Source organism: Corvus kubaryi, unplaced genomic scaffold (assembly GCF_017639235.1).
Source record: "Corvus kubaryi isolate FWS band 111438036 unplaced genomic scaffold, C.kubaryi_AGA036_p1.0 split1-131, whole genome shotgun sequence".
Taxonomy (NCBI): Eukaryota; Metazoa; Chordata; class Aves; order Passeriformes; family Corvidae; genus Corvus; species Corvus kubaryi.
Window position 1 is genome coordinate 2,263,831 of NW_024582073.1, and position 19,626 is coordinate 2,283,456.

Consider the following 19,626-nt stretch of genomic DNA (forward strand, 5'->3'; position numbering starts at 1 on the left):
AGGAGAGGAGAGGAGAGGAGAGGAGAGGAGAGGAGAGGAGAGGAGAGGAGAGGAGAGGAGAAAGGATTTTTTTAATAATTCAATGCTAGAATATTGTTCTTTTTAACGTCTTACGGTTTTTGCAATTTAACCTGTATTTTTATCTTCTATCTGAACTTCAACAATATTACTAGCTAAATCCTATGGAACATAATTCTATGCTATTTATTCTTCTACTTTTTATTCAGCAAGTAATCTGAAAAACCAGGGACACAGTTTATGATCAGAATAAAATCCTGGTGCTAAGTAATTCAGTCCAAGAAAGCTATGTTTTCATCTTCATGACACTAGAACTGCATGCTGTGGTCCACTGCTAAACAATTACCTTTTCTTCAGGAATACTGCAGCGCATGTTCTCCAGGTAACTTGATGTATTTTCCACATTTGTATACCTCAAGAGAATATGGGCAAAGTCTTCCTCACTGATGGTGTTCATCCCATTAGAGTAGGAAAGGAATTCTATCTCTAGAACCTCAGTTTGCAGGTTATCCATAAATCTAAAGCACAAACATAAACATGAAGAAATTGTCATACTTTATATTTCTACTATTCATGTCCTTAAAAGACTCATAGAATATGAGCCAAAAAATGTTACACAAATTAGTTATCTTTTTGCAGCACTGATGGTAAATTTGGTAAATCCCTTATCTATATTGACATATTTTCTAGTCAATATAACAATCAACACAATAATGAAACGTGTCAGTATGGATTAAAATTATTTGATAGTTACACTTCTAATCTAATTCCAGTTTGTGTTTGCCCAGTTTTCTTCTTCAGTGGGCCATAGATCTTTATTTGCATATGCTAAACTCAAAATTCCATCATGGTACTACATTTATTCCCAGAATTTATTCCCCATGTAGTTAGAGTTTGCAATTTAAGCTCACCTTTGTAAGAAGCCAAGTATGATGAGTGCTTGCAGTCTTTCAATCTAACCCTTTTTTAAAAATACTTCACTGTTCTTATGATATTTCTACAAACTCTTCCCAACTTAACAACCCATTTAGTATATTCTGGACACCAAATATAAAACCAGCTACCTATAAAAAGGAAATGTAATTTCCCTGATTCTGTGTGATGTCCTAATCCTACAGCCAAGGGTGAAATTAGCTCCCTGGTCACAGTAGTGCACTGGGAGCTCAAGTTCAGCTGATTGTCAACTATAACCCGTAGCATTCTAACTAGATGCCGTTTGAAAAACTACCTTCTTTGCTGCTTCCTACTTTGAACTTACATCATGATTTCACTTAATGATACAGTTGTTTATATTATGTAAAATACTGAATACTTTTCAGGACTCTTCATTTAAGCCAAACTATTTTGCAAACTTCTGATTGATTGGAATACACAGCTAAGCGATAATGATAAAGACAATAGGTATTGGGAGTATTTACTGAGGAAGCAAAAACTAAACGTATCTCTTTCAATTATACAGAAGCATACAGTTTTATGGTTCTGTTTTTATGGCACTCTCCCTGTATTTTAAAATTCTGTATTTACTGGCACAATAACTAAGCTAATAGCCAAATGTTTTTTAAAGCACTGACAAACAGTCATAAAAGATATAGATAATTCAAAATCAAGAAAGAAGTTCCTACCTACCAATGAGGACAGGGCTGGGGCATAACCTTTCCACCCCAAACTAACTAAACACACAAGTGCTAACAAAATTTGCAAAAGCAGCAGCATTGGAAGAGGACTTTTTACTGTCGGGCCACTTATTGTTTTATTTTGCTCTTTGTGTATATAACGCACACAAAGGGAACATAAACTATATAAACATACCTGCACAACCTATGTGTATAGTAATATAATACATATTAATTAGAACAGCTATACAAATATTTTTTAAAAGGAATTAATAAAGTTGAGACTGACCTATAAAAATCTTCGAAGTTCAGTTCAGCTTTTCCTTTCTTGCCAAAAAAGTGTACAAGCAGTGTAGTATCAGACAGTGAACTTGAAATATCATCAGCACGCTTAAATATTAGAATAAAAAAAGTTAAAGGCCACAATTGGATCAGATACAGAAGTATAATCTGAGAATGCCTATCATCATAATAGACTTTTCTATTAAAAGTTTGTGTTTTATGTTCGTAGTTGTAAAAAAGATTTTAGTGTTAAAATCCATTGCATTAATTTTAGCATGCATTTTTCACACAAAAATAGCACTAGCTGTTAATTGCATTTAGTAGAAAACAGTTAAACCAACAAAATAAGGTAATGGAAGCTGCAATGAAGCGGGAAAAGGCATGAAAAATAAAACAGAAACTTGTGAGAAAAAAAAATCCTTGTCAGTTAAGGTAAACCATAAACATAACTCCCTTTGTACACAATATCCTTTCCCTTCCACTATGAAACTACAAATAAATTAAAGGACATTAGTTCATATAATCTTATTTTATATTTCAAAAAGTAAGTATGGGATTGTGTTCCAAAACTACATTAGTTAAGTGTACTTTACATGATTCTTTTCTGTAAGTGGCAGATAACTACAGTTTAAATGTTATTGCCCAAACACATTTAAAATACCAGAATTGTGAAGATTTTGAAATAATGAAGCAATATTTGGATTACTTCTCTCAAGAATGTTCCTCATCTACTGGGTTGTGGTCTCTGCACAGGACTGGAATCTCTGAATATGCATTAATACTTTTTCCTTAAAAAATAACAAAAGACTTTAAAGGCCAGAATTAGAAGAGAAAGCCAACTAATTTTGACCATTTGTAATAGCAAAAGTTGCAAACAGGAGTCCAAACAGAAGTAACTATTGTCTGTGTATAGTGACTGCATAACATTCCACTCTTTTTACTACATATCCATTGCCCTTAACTATTCTGTATATGCATTGATTTCACTTCTTTTAAAAAGAAGCTCTTGATACACTGAAGAGTTAGAAGAATAATTCAGTAATATAAGGCTCTTGAATAAGCCACGGCAGTCCAACATGACACTGTCCTCCTGGCATTAACATGCTTCTGCTAACATTGAAATTTAAAAAGTAATATATTTAGTCTTCTTACTGTACCTGCTTAGGGATTACCCCCTGTCTGAGCTCTCATTTTTCTTACAAAGACAAGACCTTATGAAAAGCAAAGAGTAGGAGAGCAGTCTCTGCTCTTCCTAGGCAAGCTACCACCCATTAGGATGTTTGCCTGCTGACTCTAGTGTTGCAGTACAAAACAAGGCACAGTACAGAAACCTAGCAAATATTTGGGAGATGTAACTACTAATTTATCAACATAATGATAGATTATAAACCTGTGGGATCTACCATAAGTATAGAAAACTGTTCATACAGCTCTGTAAATATCTACATGTATAAACCCGCAAGCCACACTCAGAGTCCTTTAAGTCTGACTCTGCTTCTTCACTGAAGAGGCTATAAATTTGTAACAGATAGAGAAACTCTAAGTGAAGAAACCAGGAAAAAATTTTGAACACTATGCAATAGTTCAACATTATGATAAACTGTGTACCATTTAAAAGCATTTCATATCTACATTCTCTAAAATATATTATATTATTTTCAAATTAACATACTGATTTGTGAAAAATGTAAAATGCAATATTCATCAAGAGTATTTGTGTATCAACAACAAGGGAAAACACAAGGCAGTAACAACACAAATGCCTTTCTTTCAACATCCAATCTAAAGAAATGAGAGAGACTTTTCTGTTCTTTAGTATAATCAGTTTAGGACTCTCAAGATTGTATTTCATGTACTCTAGCTTCCTCTTTATTCTCATATTCTTCTGCAGGGAGAAGTAAGATGACATAGTGTATATAGAGGTAGAGATATTTCATGCCCTTCAATTAAGACAGCTCTGCTCTTCAAGTGAGCAAACTAATTCAGAAAAGTAATCACTATTTGTCTTTTAATATTGTTATCCTCCTCTACAGGACACAATATACTGAAACGCAGATACCCTGATTTCTTATGTCTTTTAAGCAATTAAATCCCTAAGCACATTCATACAATTTCCCTCAAGTACACTGAAAAGATATCAAATGTTAAATTACAGCCTTTCATCTTGCAAAAACATTTCAAAACCTTAGACTTAGGTTGCATTCACCCATATCTAAAGAACCGTTTTAAAAAAAATACAATCTGTAAGTCTTTTCACAATTCCCACTTGGTTGGCCTCACTAAATGAAAAAACCCTAAACAAAAACCTTACTACAGAAACTCAACCCAATATGCTTCTCTGCAGAACTGCAGGCAACTGAAAATGATTCCTGTGCTCCTTCTGCACTGATAGCATTAAATAAATTCTCTCTCTCATGCGGTAAAGGATAAAACCAGAAGCCTTAATCATTTAATGCTATAATTTATTTTTCATAACAAAATTAATTTTATTTATTATTTATTTTAGATCAGTGAAAATTAAATGACCTCACCTATTTCCATGTATACAAATATAAGCCTCAATTTTGATCTAATATATTCAAACAAGAATAAAATCCTGCTCATTTCTCTTTACCTTTACACTAACTGGAATACAAATGCAAGTGAAGAGACAAACTGAAGACAAGCGTTTCAATCACCTTATTGCCTTGCTGCATAATGGCAACAGCTTTTCTTTTCAATTTTCTAACCTGAAGTGCACAAAGTCTATTTATTTTGTATTGTGCAAAATTAATTTCAAGTTCTTGATTAACAAGGGTTGACTACAAGTAGGTAATACTTATGAGCATTGATTCCACTTTTTTTATTTCCACATAAATGTTCCAATTATGATTTGATTTAGTAAGAGCTTTCTTACTGCTAATTCTTGATTTTTCCAACAGTGATAACTAACCTACTGATTTCCACTTTTACTTAGTAATTTAAGAATAAACCCAAAAACTGAATTTAATGATAACTGCCATATTCCAACAGTCCAACAGGACAGTGTAATGGTGAAATTAGTAAGAACAGAAACAGTATTATACACTGTCTGAGAAAGAAACCAGTCGTGATAAATAACTTTTCTCTCCAAAGAGACCTTTTGATTCCCATAGCAACAAACCTTATTTACTCTCCTTTTCAACTTACATATAGCCTTCTCAAAAGCCTATAAAACAGCACAGACCCCAGTGTCACCTTGCTTTATGCCACTTTCTTACTACAAATAGCTATAGTATTATTCAGATGCAAGAGTACCTGGGAGAGATAAGAATAGGGATGAAAGCCAGCTGGCCGAAACCAAGCAAGATAAAAATAATTATGGTGAGAAGTGGGAAACTGAGAGGAGAAAATACAGAACATGACTCTTCTTCATGAAATGATTTAAAAGTGAGCAGACAGGCTTTTTATACACTTTACAGAGAATTTAAATCGCTGCTGAGTATAGCTGCTATTAAGCTTCCATTACATTGTAGTTACAGATATTAGTCGGAGGCATCGGATATTAAAAAACCTCTCTCTCTTCAAATTAAACATGTGTAGAGAGATTACCAAACTTAAGTCCATCTATATTTGGGACTGAATTCATGCCAGCTAACAGTACACTAAGATGGTATTTCATTCAGAAAACTCAAATGCCCCAAGCTTCTTAAATAATCAATGAAACGAGAAGCCTTCTCTCCCCTCTATGTCTCCTTACCTGACTAGACAAGAGCACTGATATTCTGGGTTTTAAAATTCAGTGGAATAAATTAGGATTAATAACTGGATTAACAATTCAGAAGCTCATCAATGTAGAAGCAAGAGAAGATAGGCTGGGTGTACTGCTTTATTGCAAGATTACTATGTATATGTTATTACTATTGCTGTAAATATTGTTATAAAACTCAGTTCTGCAACACTACATTTTGTTTTGTTCAAGGGCAAATGAACACAAGCTCAGAGAAATACAGAAAATGTCTATTTAATACCTGGGAAATGTAGGTTCTACCTTAAGAGAAAAATCAAATACCTTATTTTGTTTTTTTAATTTTTAATTAAAATTTTAAAAAATTAATTTTTAATTAAAATTAAAAAAACCTAAAACTGAAGGCTATGACTGCATTTATAAACACAACCATGAGTAAGAAGATTAACACTAAAGAAGAAAAAGCCCTATGAAAATTAAGGAACAACAGACTGGTATAAAGAGACTACGAGTAAATTTAGCCTGTAAATTAGAAATAAGTCCATCAAAGTCCTCAGGTTATTCAATAGCTTCTGCAGAGGAACAGCAGGGACAAAACACTAATTAATTTTAATATGAAGCACACATTGCTTACAAACCAAGGAAAAAGACTGTTTTACTCTGGAGGCCAGTTTTGGTTCCTTGTTCTTTTCTCATTATGATCCTGCTTAGGAAACATGGAACTCTGAGACCAGAGTGGGCAGTTGCTGTATGTCCTTTAATGCCACAACCAGCAGAGCAATCACTCTCAGTGTATGGAGCACAGAAAAGCCTAAATGACCTAGTTTTCTGACCCTCTAAAATGATCAATACAAAGAAATGTATGACTCAATTATCTAGAAGCAGATCATGAAACATTAATTATTAGAACTTAACTGTGGAAATTAATTTGACAGCTCAGTGGTATTTCTAGACTTCCATAATGGTTGTGTAATATTAAAAAAGACTGACCAATGTTTTGGTTACCTTAAAACATTCCTGTTTTTCTCCAATAATTAAAACAATCTTTGCATTATACTTTTTGTGAAGATAGGCTCTGATAATATACATAAAAAGCACATCAGGAATATAAAGATTAAAAGATAAAGGGCTACAACTCTCATTCAAGTTGTCATATCACTGGACCGAGCCTAAATGACAAAGGTTTCCTGAATTACTTCTCTTACTGTGAAATGCCATCACTATTAGTGTTAGAAAATGCTTCCTATAGTGAGGACTGAAGAGGACTACATCTCCCACATCTTTCAGAAGGTAACTTTGGTTTTTCTTGAAATTGACAACCTTCAATTATTGCACTGCACAGAACCAAATGCATCTGATCTGAGAACTTTCAGGTTTAAAACAAAAGAGTAATTAAAAGGAAAAGAAGAAACAAGGTTCATAAAACAGGAAAACAATCAGAACAGAATAAATAAAATACCAGTCTGTTTATGGACCAGAGAGGTTATTTTATACCTCTGCAAGGTCTGAAAAGAGGGCTTGGCTTGTGCTACGTCTCAAAGTATCCCAATAGCTTCTGGGGACAAGGTCCTCTCCTTCTGTTTTAAGAACCTGCAGTTTCAAGAAGCACAATTGTTTGAAAAACAAAGAACACCAGAACAACCATTTATAGACTTTAAAATCTTTTCTAACTGATCTTCAAAAGCAGGGCTTGGTTCTCTTGCTTCTAAACAGTGAAATTTTAACCAGTTTCATGACACTTTGTCAATGAAAGGAACGCTGGTCTATTACAGGTATTTGCTTAATGCTCTTGGCTGCACCAAAAGTATCACCACACTCCACCTTCCGAAATAAAATCAATTCGCGAAAGTGTAAAGTGAAAATATTTACTAAAAGTACATATCAAAATAACCATTTAAACTCAGCATTTTGCCACTGTTATTTCTATCAATTCTGTTTTGCCCAAAAAGAAGTAATTTATATACTTACGCAATTAATTTTTTCATTTGTCAAAGCATAAATATCACCATACAATTAGTTATATAAATTTAATTTCATCTAATATTTATGATGACATCATTGCACCAAAAAAAAAGGCAAAAAACAAGTCTAGGAAGTTCAACTTCAACTGTAACATACTTATCAGGAAAACAATATGCACGTCTGATGATCAAACTTACCTTGTCATGTGAATGAACACTTCATTCTTTCATGCATACAATTCTGTAATCATCTATTTTAAGTATTCACTGAATTTGTTTTCTTACTGGAGTTACTTTAGTCAATTGAATTAGTACTTCTGGCACGCACATTTTATTTTCATTACATGCATCACATCATAGTTACCACATTCTGGTTGGCATTTGGCCAGTGAAAGCACTCATGCAGTCCATGCCAAAGCAGTCTTAGACACAAATGCAGTATGCACCAGAACACGACTTGAAAGAATTAACCTATGCAAGTGAAAATACCTAAAATATTTAACACATTTTAAAAACATCACCATATGCTTTCTATGCCCTGTGGACCTCAACACTTCTAAAAAAATTAGAACTGATTTGTAAGATGAAGTGAGAAGGGCCTCATGCATAAAACAGCATGTTGGACTATCCCAGACATTTTAGGGTTGCATCTCCTTGGAAGCTGGGTATCTTCAACTCCTCAGGACATCAAGGGAAACAAAAGGCTCTTACACTTCTTATTTCAGTAGGAGAAATAGAACTCCAAAGTATCATATTTCGGGAAAGAGGGATTTTTGAATTCCTATACACCTGAGTTTCCTTTGCATGGAGATCTCCATTCAGGTAGTAGGAAGGCAAAAAATATGGCACACACCTGGGCATTATCTTGATAAAGTGCTTGAACATGGCTGGAGTCCAGAAGATTTTTTCACTAAAGCTGAAAATTACATGAATAGAATACCTAACTAGTTTGGTTTCAGCTTGAAATAGGAGGCAGCATATGAATATGGCAATCACTGTCCAGCAAGTTTTGCTGCAGTAAAGCCTGATCTGTAATCTATTGAATCATAAGGCCTTGCATATTCTACTACATTTTTCTCACAACATTGCAGCATGCAAATCGTGTCAATTGCACATTTTAATTCAACAGACTTCCTTCCTGCATATTGCTCAAATTATAGGTGCCAACTTCGCAAGAAATAAATCTGTGCATTTCTGTGAATAATTATATAAAGAAACAAATTTTAAAATTGGAATTTCACTAGTCATCTAATTCTCCTGGATTCCATCCCCTCACTTTGAGTATCACAATAATGCCACAACTAGATTAATTCTTCTATTTAAACATCAAATCAGTCTGTTTTTTAAAAACTGTTTTACTTCTGCCATGATACAGAGATTAATCAGGTCATGATGAAGACATTAAAAACCTCAGAACATCTCTTGCTGCTTCTCTTTCCCACCCCTCGAAAATGACTGAAAAGAAGTTTACTGTCACCTAAGTAATACAGGGTCTATTTTCTGTAAAATCCTTTCCTAGCTCAGCACTGAAAGTTCTTATGTATTTGTTCTGTAAGTGAAGCATAAAAATAGGAAACCTCTCTTCAGGTTTCTTTTTTGGGGGGAATGAAGAGGTGAAGGATGCACTTGACTAATTATTCACACTATACACACGGAAACAAAGAGATGGATCAAATGACTCATGCAGGATGACTTAATTTACACACATTAATTAAAAATATGTCTATAATTTATTGAAATGTATTTTGTACTTTCCCTTAAAAATACCGTTTCCTCCATTTTATATAAATAGAGAGCAATCTTTCCTCCTGATAGGCTTGCATGTTCAAAAGGCATGCAACAATCTTTTATGCAAATCAAGATTCCTCACAATTTTACTCATTAACAGAAATAATTTACTTGATTAAAAAGATAAATACAATAAATTTTCTCATAGTGTATTATTTCATCTCGCTGGTGAAGACTGCATCAATTGAAAATAATCAGAGTACATACACTGTTAGTAGAAGTATGATATCCATAAAGTTGAAGACGCTGCATGGGCCAAGCCAAGTATCACATGTCAGAATGAAGACAAAAGAAGGGGGAAAAAAAGACAACAGAATTGGTTAACACAAGCAAACCTTTACTTTATTTATTATTAGTCTTTTTGTTTGTTTTCAAAATGACAGTGAACAAAAGAATGGTTTCTTTTCAATCTTACTCTTGAAATTTTCAAAGAGAAGTACAGATTTTTAGAGATTACCCTCACGACTTACATGCCATTTTGCAATCTTTAAATTTCCGAAAGCTCTTCCTTTAGATGTAAGTTTCCTTTGTTCAAAATAAACTGTCTATGAGAGATTCAACCACTGATCTACAGTTTGGAAAAGCTGAGCAGGATAGGTCTCTCTGGGTGGGAGGGAAGAAAAAAAATCCTTTTTTTTTCCTCAGGGAAGGTTTAAAAAGTATTAGTTCTTGAAAATCATTCTTCCTGTGGTTTCAGGGACAAAGAACTGAGACCAAGCATTGATGTTGGCAAAAGTATAATGGACACCATGACAAGTTCTGCTTATATGTCATAACGTTTCTTATAATAAGGAGTTTTTTCCATAAATATGCAAATTGCAAATGAACATGGGGTTTTTTTCTGCTGTGGGCTTGACAGAGATTTGTCCCTGATACTTACTTTTCCAACAGTAAAATATGTATCTGCTACTGCTGCCATCCTTCAGAAAAACCACCAGAGACTCATTTATTTCTGACTTACCTTTCTTATGCTCACATGAAATGCAAATTTGTCATTCTGTGAGTACCCAATATTCTGTGAAAATCTCTTCAGATTATTATATTTTTCATTGGTCATAAGCATAATTGAGTAAGAAATTATATTTGAATATAAAATCTAAGTTCAGTTGTAACATTTCACACTTGATTTTAAAACTACTGTGTTGATAACAAGCAGCAGGATCAGTAGGTCTACATAAACAGCTTCAGTTAGTTCTGAAAGCAAGTGTATAGCTAGGTCTTCCCACTGAGACCTCTCACTGTTATAGACAGTAACACTGGGTCATTACTACTCCCTTTTCCCTAGATTTCTAAGCTCCAAGAGGAATCAATGCTACTATCATAACATGTACTACAGTATTTAAACACTATTTTTTCCTTTATATAAACCACTTACTCTTTTTTTTTTCCCAGTAACTGCAGTTCAGGCTAAATATTGCTTTGTTCTGCATATAAAGTTATGCATATAATTTTAACAATATGAATTTAGTGTTTAAAAAAAGTGATCAGTGAAATATATACACACATAATTTTGTCCTACATCAAAAAAAGCAAACAAACTACCAGACGCAACTTTTCTGATTTTACTTACCAGCATTGCACGTTTTTTTTCATCTCCTCTCTTTTCTCTCTTCTCATTTTTTTTCCTGAAGATCTCTTGGAGCTAAAAAACAAACCATTTTGTTCATATTTAGTGTTCAGCCTGTTTTCACATGCATAACAATATCCTTCATCATAAGGAACATTAAAAACAGTATTAAAATGCAGTTCTTTACTGAAATATCATTGTTTCAATGAGGCTTTATTGCTCATACTTAGCCTTTATGTTCCTTCTGTGACTTAAACCATGACACAGAAAGGGAAAAAGGAAATGCTTTCTTTCCACAAAGTAAGGGTAACAGTTCTACTTCGGAGCACAATATTAAGAACGTCCTATTTACCCAATCTGGCCAATATAAAAAGGGGAAGTTCCACCCTTTTTCACCATCTCAAGGCACATCCTTTCTTGTCAGGTTCTAATTAGTATCTGTGTGGTTATGTAGTCAGCAGGATCAATCTTTTCTTCATATTAGTTTCCAACCTGATCAGTTCTTACTCCTGCTGGCACGAGGGAGGGGTAGAAACACCTGGTGGGGGTGAAACATTCCCCTTCAGCAGCAACAAACTACTACTCAAGAGTAATTTATCAAGTACCCTTTCTTTTCAAGTCTGTTCAAAGAATACCTTCAGGTCTTGTAAAATACCCCTCTCACAACTATCTCAACATGAAGAGCTTTAAACGTGACTTCTGAGCAAACCTCAAATACAAGCTTTCAAACATACAGATTCTTAAGCACACTTATTTTTGTAATGTCTTCAGAGTAAGAACTGGATTGTACTTATCTTTCTTTGCAAGTTCCTGTTTTATTTAGATATTTTTATTTATAGTAATATCAATTAATGTTTCCAAACCGTTAGAAAAAGGTATCACAGTGTTTTGTAAGAGAGAGCAGTATTAACTATGATACCATCTAGATCTCTACCAGAACTTCAGCTTTTAAAAAACTGAATGTGAAAATATTGTACTGTCACGTGTAGCATTTATTATCCTCTAAGTGGGCTGGAAAAGGAATAAACCCTGATCTGAGAAATTTGCTCTATCTAGAATATGGTATTTTCAGAAGCAAACACCTTGGCATACAGACACAATTGTGGCGCTCCTTTCAAAGGCCCAATTTTACCTACCAGAAGTCTGGTAAAACCTGATACTGTAATGGCATGTACACAGAGCTCCACAAGGACTGGAATGTGAAACAATAAAGTGTGTATGATAAATTTTGGAAGGAAATTTTCCAAACTAAATTTCAGGATATCTTTATTTCAGTGAAGGCAGATGACTAAGACAAAGGGATCAGTAAGCTTTAATGCAGGGGTATGACAACCCTGAAATGAAAGAATTCAGTGGTTAGTGATAAAGCAGCAAAGACATTTATAAAAAACATTTTATGAATTTCCAAAATTGACTACCGAGTTCTGGAATTTCCTGTAAGGCAAATACAGACCAGAATATTTTGTGAGTCACAATACCTTTTTTTGAGTATGGGATCAATTTACAGACCTTGGTATATTTTTTCTAATTTTTTTGAAAACCTACAGGCACAAGTTACTGTAACTTATGCCGACATGGAAAGAGTCATGATAGGATACAGCACTACACAGTTTGCAACCCAGAACAATGCAAAGAAAAAAGTTACATGAACAGAGAGAAACAGAAACAAAATCCCTTGTGAAAAGTAAAGTGACAAGCCATCAAGCAGGAGAGAAGAGTAGCAGTAATTGAAAAACTAAAAAAGAGCAGTAAAAAGCAAGGCATCCTTGGATTTATTTCCCTTGCCACAGAGGCAAAAGGAGTAGGATTCTGTTGCATGCATTATGAAAGCACTTGCTAAACTTCTGGAAATGGATCTTTTGTTCAGAAAGAGTGCTATAGGATACCAGTGAGTAAAAAAGTGAATGCAAAAAGGATCTAGGAGTACTTTCATAGGAACATTGTTTGAAACAGGATAATGAGTTTGACTGCTGAAGGCAGCAAAAACAAGATCTCCAGTAACAAGGCAACACAATCCTTCTGTTCCCTGACCTCACCCCTGTGACATAAGCAAAGAGGAAAGCACAAACACCGTGGAATTCATTTACAAAAACAACACAGCTGTTATTAGAAAAATTAAGTATTTCTCAACTCTTCACTCCGCATATGTTTTCCTCAAGAATCACATAATATGTGATCCCTAAACAAAGCTCTTTAAAGTCCCTTTATTTGCAAAACTGAATAGTACTTAATACCAATTTTGTGATAGCTGCCTGTAATTAATGGATAAATACTTTGCAGATGTTGGGGTAGTTCAAATGGCAACTTTTGAACAGTCTCCTGCTTCCAGGCACACAGGATATGATACATCATATTCAGGCAAGGTGAGTAAAGATGCCAAATGTATGTTCTGGGGCCAGTTCTATCACAGCTGCAGTATCACTGAATCAACTTCTATTTTCATATTTACTTTTATTACACAAAAATCTATCTACCTATTTTAGTTCTTTTCACTTCAGATCTAACATTCTGACTTAAGGATTCTGATCTAATTTTTGAAGGATCACTGACACCTAATAAAGCAGAGTTGCACTCAAGTTTAATCTATACAAATTTGTTAAATACAATCACAGGTGGAGGACAGTATATCTAATGTTTGAAAATTTTATTTTCTTTCTTTTATCCACCAAGTCTGCTAACAGAAGAAGAAGGAGAAACTTTAGCTAGAGATCATGACAGAGAACAAATACATAGCAGGACATGAAGAAGACTATAAAAGCATGCTTACAAAGAAAGACGCAATATCCATAGTTAAATATTGTCCTTGCTTCCCATTTTACATGCTTATTTTATTTCATTTTTAGCATCAGTTTCTGAAAGACAAAGCCTCTTGCTTCAATTTCCTCCCATTTAGCTGTAGTAATGGAAGCCCTTTTTTCTTTTAAGAACAAACTTGTCAGTCTATTCCACCACATTCTGTTTAACTGAATCATGAAAGGTACTTGCTTTTTTTCTTCTTCCCCTATTTTCCTTTTGCTAATTAATCCAATGTTTGCTCCTCCAACTGGAGGAGATGCTTATTAAGAATTAGCACATACAAGGATGTGTACATTCAATAACAGAATACAGAAAAATGACCAGCATGCCACAATTTGCAAGTGGTGTCACTTTCCAAAATAAATTTGGAATTTAAGCAGACACCTGTTCTGCTTAAGCCATGTCACCAGAAAAAGGTCCTAGACCTCAGATCTCACTTCCCTGAAGGAGAATTGAGGGAAGTTCAGTATATAGAGGAGAGTTTCTTCCATACTTCTATTTTCTTAAGGTTAGCATAGTTTATTTGAATCAATTAAGAAACCACACACAGGAAATAAGGCAGTCTTTATTTTAAATAAATTGGGCTCTGACACTTAATTAAATACATTCCAAGTGTGTTTCATTCTTTGTATTTTGTTCCATCTTTTTCAGTAAGGCACTGGGCTTTTTCTCATGTGTACTTACTGTATTTATTTATAAGCTCAACTACACAAAAACGTATGAAGATAAAATGTATGTCTTTTACACAAATATCTTTTTTTCAACATCTGATTCAATTCTTGTAACTGTTTTATTATATTGTCTGTTCAGTAGAAAATGAAGGTCTTGCGTAGTCTTCAGAAAGCTTGTCTACACCACTAACCACAACATTTTAAATGTTAATTTCTAAAGAAATGTCAAAACCTATGTTCACAACTATAACTGAGTGCTTCAGTGTAATCCCAGACAGCTGCTGCCTATTGACACTAACAATTTCTAGATCTCTGGTTTATGGTGCACTTTTTTTAACATAAAGCCACATAGTCACTGTACACTCAGAAGCCCTAACTTTGAGTGGTCAATTTTCTGCCTTTCTCTTTTTTTTTTAAATGATCAAACACTGACATCACTTAGAATGGCATTAATTATTCTTCCCATTTCTTTTGAAATCAGAAAATAAATTAAATGAATATAAATCGCAAATAGCCCTCTTAGTGCAAAGATCATTTTCCTGAACTTGGTGGATCCTACTACCTGAAAACTTAAGAAGTATTCAAATTTTAAGATGCAATTATCAGATTTATCATGATAAAAAGGAATATATAGTGGATGATTTAAGATTTTCAAAGATTTTCCCTCAAGGGCCAAATTATTCTTCATTTTCAAATCTCAACATGTGAATTTCTCTTTCAAAGTCTGGGCTTTTAACTGTTTAAATTTCTAACCCCCCAAAAATAAACTCCTCTTAAATAATTAATAAGATGAATTTACAGAACTGCTGTTTCCAAGCCATCAACAGAGTAAAGCTCTAATTTGAAAAATACTGTCATTCAAATTAGTAGTGTAACAAAACCTTGGATACAACCAAACTACTGCCAAGATATCTACTTCTAGATATCCTGCCAACTGCTCCAAAGCCTGTGGAAATCATTCAGGTCAAAGTCAATTTCACTTTTGAGAATATTCTCCTTAAAGAGAACTCACTGAACCCCAGCTTAGCAAATTGCTTCAGCATATGGATTTATGGGCTGAAGTAGATATATGCACGGTATGTTTTATTTCATTACAAATGTTGTCCAAAACAGATGATAGTGTCACATTATGTCAGTCAATTATTTTCAGGTCACTTGCGATTATCAGGAGAATGAATGGCAAAGTGAGGTGGTCTCCCAGCAAAAGGTTCTTTTACAAGTCCTTTCATCGTTAGAGTAATTAAATAACTCTCCTAGCCATGAAAACATTTCTATTACTTTAACAGCCTAACTGTCTGTGACTACAGTAGCAATTAAAAAGATCTGGAATAAAAATTAGAATAAAGCTTCAAAAATAATTACATACAACACTCCTGTGTACTCTAAGAAGGAGCTTCTGTTTTCAGTTTATATTATAATAACTATTTATTTTAAATGAGGCAAATAAACAACTACATTCAGTGAAGAATAGCTAGCAATGTAGATAGTATTCTCATGACTACTGACATCATCACATTAATTTCAAGATTACATCAAAAACTGCAAATATACATACCACTAAGAATTCCTTTTTGTCCACCATTTCATTGCCATCAGTATCGAACATGTTGAAAGCAATTCTAAAACCTGCATGCGGCTCTGCCAAAAAAATGCCAAACATTCAATTATTTATTTCCTTGGAAAGAAAGCAAGTGCAATACTCTAAGAAATTCTTTGGTGTCCCTGCATAAAAGCCAGACCCCCAACTAATTTAAGTCAGGGTATTTGTGTACACAGTAAATGCAAATCATAACATCTGTAAAACAGTATAACCCATGTTATTCAAACAGAAGGAATGCTCACAAAAGTAGAAACAGAACATGAAATATCCAAGAATAATATCTCATAAAAGAGTGTTAGTTAATAGTAGAGTCCATTTTATGTTACAAACACAGATATGAAGAAAAGAAATTTTCTAAGAAAACACAGTGTTCTAAAAGACACTTTAAAAGATTTTGAAAAAGAGGATGCAACTTCTGGTCAAAATAAATGTCATGCTGAAAGACACCCAGCATTTTCTTGTTTACATCCTTAGAGCCATTGAAATTTGAAATCAGATTAAAATTTTAAATTATTTCTGAAACATGGCAACTTTGAAGGTAACTTTAAGTAAAGCCTTTAGGCAACATTTTGGGGATACCCAGTGGTTTGCAGTATGAATGAATTATGGCCAAAAGTTCATTCCGATAACAAAGAAATAATAGACAAATGTCCATTGATCCCATAGTGGAAGATACTAAGTGTTCAGAGTCAAGTTCCAGCTCTGATTCATAAAAGGAATCCAGTTCATGTCCAAAAAAACCCCCCACTAATGAAACCAATAGAAATTGTTTCATTACATACAAGTGAAAGACAAGTAAAATCCTTTGCTTCTTCCCAGAAAGCTCCTCTTAAAACATAAAAGTCTGCATCAGGCTTATTTTACTCTGAGTTATTCTACTTCAGTTTTATGGGTGATAGAAGAATAATTACTCAATTTTGTTAGTGTTTTCTGACACAAATACTTTGTATTTTACCATTGACTCTTTGATGTTATCCATTATCCACTAATTGGTGAAACAAATCAGTAACAATGTGTATATTTCTCTTCTCCCTATATAAATTGTCCCTTACGAACTTCAGCAAATTTAGCTACAAATTTTGTAGGAATTTCAAACAAGAAAATAAATTTAAGCTCTTGACTGGGGTTTAGCTGGAGCGTATGGCACAGCTTCCTCAACAGTCACTAAAAGGTATTCTAGATAATAATGAATTTAAATAAAGCATTTATTTAAAGCATTTATTAAAGCATTTATTTACACAAGATTCCAGAAGGGCAAAAGAGGTTCAGATGGATGGTGTAGTTTTCTATATGCAGGGAGGGGAAGTGTAATTTAACACACAACACATTCAGAGCTTTGAAACTCTAAGGAATCTTTTAGACTTTCTCTCCAAAAATACTTACTTGTTAAAATACATAAGAGGAATAAATATTCTGTGTAAGATATCACACCTGAAGACAAAAAAAAAAAAAAGTTATGCCATGTTAGTTTCACCTTATCTTCACATCCTAAACTTGAAAACATTAAATCCATATATAAGGAGAATTTTTGTACATGTGCATATGCATATTAATACTTGTATGCATGTAACTATTCAACCTGGTCAATAAGTTATTTGTCTACAATATTAATCTATGGTTTGGGGCTTTTTTGGGGGGTTTGTATTTTAGTATTTCAGGGAAGGAGTACATTAAACATGGCAAATAAAACAACAGTCAATGGAGCATGGCTCATTAAACAAAATCTGGCTAGACTCTTAAAAGCTAATATAAATGATTTATTCAATTTTCTTTCCAAAAACCCCACCAGTAATTCATGATAATACTCTTTAACAGTATGAAAACATTTACTTTGAGAACATTAATAGGGCTTCCTCCTGATACACACCATTTGAACACAGTTCTTGACTTTAATATGTGCTTTGTAAATGCATGTCTTATATTACCTTAAAACTTTATCTCATGTTTTTTTGCAAGATTACAAAAGGGAACCACACTGTGGAACGGCACTGCCTCTTCTCTTCAGAAATTATTAAGGCAAAATTTAAATTGGAGCTGAAGTCAGTACCCAAATAGTATGTCTGGTACCGTAAGTTGTACTTGTGCTTTCTAGCTCTGGAGCAAGGGGTACAGAGACAACCTTGCAGAATGTCCAGAGCAGCAATGAAGAGAAGTGTCTCACAGTTCAGTAAGAACTGAAAACAATGGCTTGCAGCTCTCCCAAAAGCCCTTAGCTCCAACAATCTTTGAGGCTCAACTAGGAAAACTTGTTCCTGATTTCTAACAAATTGGTTTTGTCTGTCCTCCAAAACAAGGAGTGTTTAAGTCAGTCCACAATATTAGATTATTTCAAAAGCATGAAAAAAAAAAAGTATTTAGATGCCTGAGAGTAAAGATGTCTATCAGCTAGGATTTTCAAAAGTTGCTGGCTGTCTCCTTGATTTCAGTCCAAGTCAGGTGCAAAAGTTTTTCCAAAAACAGCCACATCTTTGGATGTTTAAATATCTTTTAAAATCTGACTTAACTGAGTATGTGACGAACTATGTAAACAGTCATCTGATTTTTTTTGCACTGAGAAACCTGTACAATTAAAACTCAAAACATTGTATCATTCATGTGGATTTTACTTCCATATCCCATCTTTTGATCCAAGAGCAAATTTAAATCTTCAGAACCAGGATTTTATTACTGCTAGTAGATCTACTTAGGAAAGTTCCTAAGAATTTTTTAATACCACCTACTCTTTTCCTCAATTTACACATTACTGAAGATTAGCAATGTTTAAATACAGGCATTTAAGTAACACATGCTCTATGCTTTATCTTCTCGATTTTATACAGCAGCTTGCTGAAATTAAGTTTTCAAAGGCCTGCTTGAATCTGTTTGGACAAGCATCTATCAAGAAATCAGATACCTCAAAGGTTCTCATTCAGTGATGGAAAACATTCTTTAATAGCCAGTCAATAAATGTAAATATATATTTTTGGTTTCTTGACGGCACCTTCTTTGTTGTAAAACAGGAAGAAAGTGCAGTTGTCAAGCAGTCCATCACAGGTATGAAGAACGCAATATAAACGGCCTTGAAAGCCTTCTCTCCTTTTGTTTGTACTGGCATATTGTAGTTGCAGACAGATAGTTATGGTTGATTGCTCTGAGTGTTATGGGAGAGGGGCTCTGAAATGATGATTGAAGGGAAAGAAAAACTTACACTAAGATCAGAAAGAAGAGCAGGAGGGCACTCAAGGGTAAAACATAATAAAAACTTAAGGTCAATGGGATAAATCTGAGTGCCTCAGCTGAATTATATAAATCCATGGCAAAATAAATGGACATAGGCTTTTGCTACTTGCTTCATATGTGCATGTTTTAAAAAAAATGAGTAAGAAACAAAAAAACAAAGACTAAATTATAACTAAGGAGACCTGAATTCTATTTCCATTTCTTTCACCAGTTTAAGTAATCAGTCATAAGACCCATCATATTTACTAGTATTATCTATAAAACTGGACAACAGAACTCACTTTTTCATAAAACATGCTGAAAAGATATCCAAGTGCTAAAGCAAATTACTAATTTTACCATCTTATTTTAGGACAGTTTGAGTCCTACCAATTCCATCAACTTCTGTAGAACTTCACTGGCAGA

At 33.9% G+C, this 19,626-nt stretch overlaps 1 protein-coding gene across 1 annotated transcript in view; it reads right to left on the reverse strand.

Moving 5' to 3' along the window:
* MICU3 (mitochondrial calcium uptake family member 3) overlaps nt 1-19,626 on the reverse strand; it is a 54,404-nt gene that overhangs the window by 16,352 nt on the left and 18,426 nt on the right. The window contains exons 5-11 of the mRNA XM_042052930.1: nt 17,386-17,433; nt 15,958-16,040; nt 10,939-11,010; nt 9,576-9,614; nt 7,114-7,209; nt 1,921-2,021; nt 365-536 (exon numbers count right to left, since the gene is read on the reverse strand). Of these exons, the coding sequence (XP_041908864.1) occupies nt 365-536; nt 1,921-2,021; nt 7,114-7,209; nt 9,576-9,614; nt 10,939-11,010; nt 15,958-16,040; nt 17,386-17,433 (611 nt within the window). The remainder of the gene's footprint in view (nt 1-364; nt 537-1,920; nt 2,022-7,113; nt 7,210-9,575; nt 9,615-10,938; nt 11,011-15,957; nt 16,041-17,385; nt 17,434-19,626) is intronic.